The sequence below is a fragment of the Trachymyrmex cornetzi genome, unplaced genomic scaffold (assembly GCF_001594075.2).
Source record: "Trachymyrmex cornetzi isolate Tcor2-1 unplaced genomic scaffold, Tcor1.1 scaffold876, whole genome shotgun sequence".
NCBI lineage: Eukaryota > Metazoa > Arthropoda > Insecta > Hymenoptera > Formicidae > Trachymyrmex > Trachymyrmex cornetzi.
The window spans coordinates 126,916-133,790 of NW_017300219.1; the positions used below are offsets into that span (position 1 = coordinate 126,916).

At 40.5% G+C, this 6,875-nt stretch overlaps 1 protein-coding gene across 1 annotated transcript; it reads left to right on the forward strand.

Moving 5' to 3' along the window:
- Positions 1 to 3,840: 3,840 nt before the first annotated feature.
- On the forward strand, positions 3,841 to 4,173 carry LOC108769216 (uncharacterized). Its single transcript, XM_018520076.1, has one exon. The coding sequence runs from the start codon at positions 3,841 to 3,843 to the stop codon at positions 4,171 to 4,173; it is 333 nt and encodes a 110-aa protein (XP_018375578.1).
- The last annotated feature ends 2,702 nt before the right edge of the window (positions 4,174 to 6,875 follow it).

Here is a 6,875-nt window from a genome sequence, read left to right on the forward strand (position 1 = left end):
TTTTGGAGAAAAATTTTCTTTGTCATTTAAAGGTTCATCAAAATCAACAGCATTTGACAATACAGATTCTTCTGTGTTTGTATTCTTCACTAATATTCCAGAAGAAGAAGCAACTGCCAAAGGTTTACACCAAGCTTTCTTTGAAAATATTTCTTCCATGATCTATATATGTATGTAAAAAAGTGAATGTTGTATATATAATATATGTACATACATACATATACATATACGTAGATATATATATAATTTTTTACGTATGCAGATATAAGTAATTAGTCTAGATATAATAATAAAATATTAAAATAATAAAATATTAAAATATTAAAATAATAATGGTTTTAAGGACCTCAAAATGGTGCCAAGTTCGCCGATTGTTTCCAGATTTGTTGTTGTGGTTCTTAATCGATTTATACGTTTTTTTTAAGCTTCTTAATTTATAAGCACATTGTGGACCTGTTATGCTATGTGCATGATCTTTTAATGATTTGGATACCATTTCCCAACATTTTTTGTGTGATACCTTTCCGTCATTAAATTTTTGTTCCATCGCTTGATACGTTCTTAATAATAATAAGACCAATGCATCTGACCATCGATATAAAGAATCTATATAAAATATATCAAATATTTACTTGTATACTATAGTCATTAAAGTTAATATTTTTTAAATAAAAATACATATATTTAAGAAAATTTGTAATTGAATCGTTTTAATCTTACTCTCATCAGAATTATCCATTGATTGTACATCAGTATCTAAATTCTTTGAAATTTCTTTTTCTTTAACTTCAAGTTGCTCCTGTTGATTTTGTTCTGTACTTGTAGCACGCAAAAGAGATGTAGCAAAGTTAATATCTGTATGTAAAAAAAAATATATCAAAATTATATACATTAATCACTCAAGAATAATAAACTCCTAAAAATAAGGCCTGCGCGTAATGGGAAAAATATTAGGAACAGGAAGAAATGTTAAATTTTGGAAAAATAAAAAAATAAAGAATACAAATTAAATGTAAAGCACAATGGATACAAATAAGATATAAGACATACGTTAGATCTTACTTATATCCATTGTGTTAATATGTTTATCTCCTAAATTTTTTTTCTCTAATATTTATATATATATATATATATATATATATATAATGTTTATTTCTATTCCTAATATTTTTACCATTGTACATAATAAGGAAGAGCCAGTATAATATAAGGTTTTTACATTACATAAGGTTATGTGATACCACCATGCCAATATTTCACGATTAATGTTTATTACCTGAAGCAGCACGTCGTGCATCGTTGGCGGATAATAAAATATCATACATTTTATCAGTTTCAGGATCGTATAACATAACTTTTTCCATTTTAAACCAGTTATCGAGCAATCGTTAAACAAAATATGGAATCAAAATGGCACGTTAGGTTTGTGACGTCATACGTCCACAACGCTCACGCCGACCCACCTCTTCAGTCCGAGCGTTGCGAGCGTTCATTTTAATCGTCTGAAGTTAGTCGTTATGGCACTCGATGAACGTTGTGAGCGCCAAATGGAACGGCACAATGAGCGAATTGGGTGAAGCGAGCGTTAAGTGGAACGCACCCCTCGTATGCTTCAGTGAATGTGATTAGCTTCTTCGCGATGATTTCATCGCACATCTCTCGCGATTCGAGACCGTGTAGAAGTTGTTCAATCAATAACCTATCCAAAAAATCACCGTATTCACAGTAGGCCGCACCCTGCTTCAGACGTAATATGAAATTAGCGATTGTTTCACCTTTTTGCTGCACTATGCGACGAAATTTAATGCTTTCCGCGTATTTGTTTTTCGAACGATCGAAATGATTAATGAATGTAGAGCGTATTTCATCATAAGTTAAATCTTCCGGTTGTCGCGGGCAAATTAAAAATTTTAGAGCGTTATTCAATTCTACGCCCATATGTACACGTGCATAGTTAGCGTATAGATCATTCGCGATCTTACTCAATTGAAGGGACCACTCAAAGCGCTTAAAATAATCTTGTACCTTTGTGCCTTTTGAAGTTCGGTATTCAGTCATTGAGAATGTCAGTATCTTTGTTCGCGGTGATCCCGATTGACCACGGCTCGATTGGACACCACCAATCACAGCGACCGGTGCTTAGGAATTTTGTAGTCTCAAGCGCTGTGAGTGGCTCGTATCCAATTGAGCCGTGTCCAACTGGGTGCCACCCGACTTAACCTCAATTCGCGCAGCACGTGTTTTCTTTGCGTGGATGTGTATACTACTTTTTTTGCTTCGCTTCTGGACACCACTTTTGTGTTTGTGCTCGTGTCGTACTGAGAGAGGTAAGTCGTGCTAATTATGTAGTCGGATAGTATCAAACACTCTTTATTTCGAAAGAACAAATCGGGGGAGATTTGTAATCGCCTCAAGAAAATGTAAATCTAAGAACTAAAAACTAACTGAGAACAGATCCTACCGAAAGCTCGCTAGCGATTGGTTGGAATATAGAGTGCGTTCGTTCATACAAAAGTGAGCTCATACATAACAATATTGTTACAATTTTCTCCGTGTGGCTTATATTTATATATCGCATTTGTAAAATGTAATTAATCGGTGTGACTGAGCAAATAAAGGGGTGGCACCCAATTGGACACGACTCAATTGGACACGAGCCACTCACAGCGCTTGAGACTACAAAGCTCCTAAGCACCGGTCGCTGTGATTGGTGGTGTCCAATCGAACCGTGGTCAATCGGGATCACCCCCAATAAAATAAACTGACAGAGTCCCACGCGCGAATCCTGCTTTCTTTTTTTTCGTGATATATTTTTGCGATATAAGTGGTTAAATTAATTATCAATAAACGTATAAGATCAAACAATATGCTCTTATATAATTATTACAATTATTCGCATACTTTTAAACTAGCAACTGTAGGAAGAATAATGATTCTCGACGTGCATGATATGCGTCAAACTTAATGATGAAAGATTTTTATATGTAAATTAAATTTGTAAATTTATGTGTAAATTAAATTTTTTTCTTTAAACGATCCGAAAAGAAATTATATTTTGTCATGATGTTGTGCCTATCAAATGCGCTTAGTGTTGATCGATACTTTGTTTTAAATACTTTTTTTAACTATCATCCGAACTTAAATGCAAATTCTGATAATGAAGAAAATTACAAAAGCGAAATTATTTATATAATTATAAAGATGATGCCAATGTAAGTTTGTGAAATGTACAAAATAAATGCCTTTATATGTGCAATTTTAAAATAATTCCTTGTCTATTGAAAAACGAATTCTTCCTACAGTTGTTACAGATACACACGAATAAATTCAATAATTACGTGAAAATGTGTTTGGCTTAATACGTTTACTATTAACGTCTACTATTACAGTTATTTCAGAAAAATCTATGAAAAAAAGGAAAAAATCAGCTTGATCACGCCAATTAGTTACGTTTCTGACTTATAAACTTATGGTATATAACTTCCATGGAAAATTAATTTTAAATAATTAATATTTCGTTAACGATTACGTTTTGACATAATTTATACCATTGTGGATTAATGGGAGGGGTATATGATTATTACAATTTATTAAAAGTCATATGTTATCTAAAATGTCTCCATGCCTCTTGACACGCCGAGCGGCCGAGAGAACATATTTCGGTTGCTTGAGTGAAGCTACGAAAGCGAAGGCAGGTTCTCTCTCAGCGCGCCGATAAGGCCAAACAATGAGAACGAGTGCGAAAAGGTCGGCGATATAGTCGGCACGCTTCTAACTACCAAGTCACACGAACACGGGCTCGTGCTTGTGTTGTTATCGGTTGTGCCAGGCCGCCGCCTGATGACGCAGGTCCTGACGGGACATGGTTGTTTCGGACGGTACCTGTGTCGCATCGGGAGGGAGCTCATGCTGGAATGCTGGAGTTGCGAGGCGGAGGTCGACTCCGCGAGGCACACGCTCCGATACTGCCCGGCATGGACGGCAGAGAGGAGCGTGCTGCAGGACGTGCTGGGGAAAAATCTCGAATGGAGGACGATTATTGCGGCTCTAAGAAGAGAGGACGAGAGAAGAGCCTTCTTAGAATTCTGTGAGGGCGTCATGGCTAAGAAGGAGGAAATCGAGAGAGACAGAGAAAGGACGGCTGGACTACCAGCTCAGGGTGTGAACAGATAGGGGGAATTAGTATAGCGTTAGAAGACACTAGGGGTAGGCGGGGACACCGCATTACATGCGGTGAGTGGCTCAACTGCAGCTAAGGCTGCGCACGAACTATGACACTGCGAGGAGGGGTGTCTTCTCCATCTCTAACTTAGATACCCCTCCCCGTGGCCCTGACGTTAGTACGAGAAGGAGGAACAACGCGTGTGCGTATACAGCAAGAGTAGGAGGGGCCGCCGCACCGAATAGCGAGGCGGCGAGAGATTGGAACCTCGAAACCACGGGGAGGGACATCTTCTCCATCTTTAACTTAGATGCCCCCTCCCCGTGGTCCTAATCCAGCGAAATCTGGGTGATAGGAGGAGACGTACAGCCGAACCGATTAGCGGGGCGGCTGGTCTCATAAATAAACGAGATATCTGCAGGGCTGTGAGGCCTAGCCAGACTTTGTCTGGCCCTCACGGGATAGACCCATGGAGCCTCGGGCGGGGGCTCGAGGTTCCCTCGAGATGGGTAAAGGATAGGAGGGTGTGTTGCCGGCGTCCTCACACCCTCATGTACATAGAGGATAGTCTACAATCAAGTAGATAAGCGGGGCCCATCCGGATGTACTACTGATGCGAAACTCCCGGATGGGTCCCATTCGCTTCGGGTTAGGCACGTCCGCAGGGGTTTTAGTGGGTAGGCTCCTCGAGGGATTACCCTCGAGGAGAGAGTCCCACATACCCCGCCTCCCTCCCCCGAGGGAGGCGGGGATGCGTAACGCATTTCCCCTGCGTCACAAAAAAAAAAAAGAAAGACTACAGCATGGCGGAGAGAACTCGAAGGCCGAGTCAGCGGCTTTGCCACTGGCCCTTCGAGGGAAGGCCCATGGGGTCATGGACGGGGGTTCATGTTCCCCTCGAGATGGGCAAAGGGCAAGGGAGGGTGGGTAGCCGGCGACTACCCACCCTCATGTAAATAATCGGTTAGGTTACGTGATTACGTATAGTTACGAGGGTCCATCCGGAAGTACTACAGATGTGAAATTCCCGGATGCCCCCCAGACGTTCGGGTTAGGTTCGCCTGCAGGGGTTTTAGTGGGTAGGCTCCTCGAGGCAGCAGCCCCGAGGAGAGAGTCCCACATACCCCGCCTCCCTCCCCCGAGGGAGGCGGGGATGCGTAACGCATTTCCCCTGCGTCACAAAAAAAAAGGCCGCCGCCTGATGGCGTTAGTCTCGATGTCGTAAACCGTCACTGGTCTGGCATTCCTGCTCCTGAGTCTATTCCCTTCCGAACAGGACCCCTCTTCAGTTCCTCCTCGGAGGGTAGCTAATCCTCCGTAGGACGCTTAGGCATCCCCTCGTCTTCATGAAGGGAACTCCAAGATCCTCTTGCCTCTTCTTTTGAAGCCTTGCGTTCTTGGTACTTCTTTCTTCGAACAAGGGAGGGGAATTCGACTTTCCGTAGTACCTCTTCGCCCAAGTTCCCGCCTCAGCATTCGCCCAACGTCCCGCGGGAAAACAACGGATCAAAAACCGCGGGCGAGGCGGTCTTCTTAAAAAAAAAAACAGAATTCCTGCCGCCAAACAATATCCTCGCCGAAGTTGCTCCATCCGATGGACCCCTCCAGACTGCTTCCTCAGCTGGGCTCTTCACCATCGTTAAAACTATAGCGCTAGGTGGCAGTACACCAGTACGCCCTTCTCACGTCGAGTAGCGAGCCCACGAAGGTCACAGCTCCACTGGAGCGAGTCCAAAGAGACACTCAGCATTTCTATTACTAAAGGGAGTTATCATCGCGCAGCTTGCGCTGTCAAATACATTTGCGTTAATAAATTATGTGACACTATAATAAGGCTCTGTGTTATCGAATTGATACCTACTTAATTAATCTATTCCACGGGCCTCTCCAGATAAGGTGCCAACCTATCTGTATGTACAATTTTATTCTTATACCTGTTAAACTTGTGAATGCAGTAAACAACATCACTATGTTTCCTTTCTACACAAAAAGGACCTTCCCAGCTAATCTGCAATTTAGGAGCTTTTCCTCTTACCCTTCGAGGATTGTACCAAAGAGGATAAGATAGAGTGGAAGCGCCCATAAGAACCCAATAGTAAATTTCGTATCGAGTTTCAGCGCTCCCGGTGGTTCAGTACGGAACTAACCTCAGAGATCGCGCTATATTTGAATGATTAAATGCATTAAACTCAAACGAAAATACTTATTACTAGATTATGTAACTGGTCAAACACATTATTAAACTTCCTATAAAAATTGATTATTGATTATTTATTATAAATATATGAAACAATATACATAGTAAATTTGTTTTTTCGAACTACAATACAATAAAATAATATAATATCTCCAATTATGTATGTATATATCATAATTATGAAAAAAGTATCTTTATCTCAATATTCAACATTTTACAACAGGAATAACTATAACTACTTTCAGAAAACTTCTGTGCATAGACAGATTATCTTAAAAATATTCAAATATCATTTCCTATTGCGATCAACTAGAACTTTTAACATTAATATCTCTCAGATAACTTTAAGTAAATATATAAAAAATAATAAATTAATACATATTACGCACACGCACATGCGCGCTCACGCACGCACGCACACACACACGCACACACGCACGCACGCACACACGCACTCATTCTTGCATAATTCTTTCTTTTTTGGTTTCTATTGCTTTGTTAGGTCTTTTTTCGGAA

Bases quoted from the DNA above. Each gene is read 5' to 3' on its own strand.
- LOC108769216 (XM_018520076.1), top strand. From the start codon at position 3,841: ATGACGCAGGTCCTGACGGGACATGGTTGTTTCGGACGGTACCTGTGT.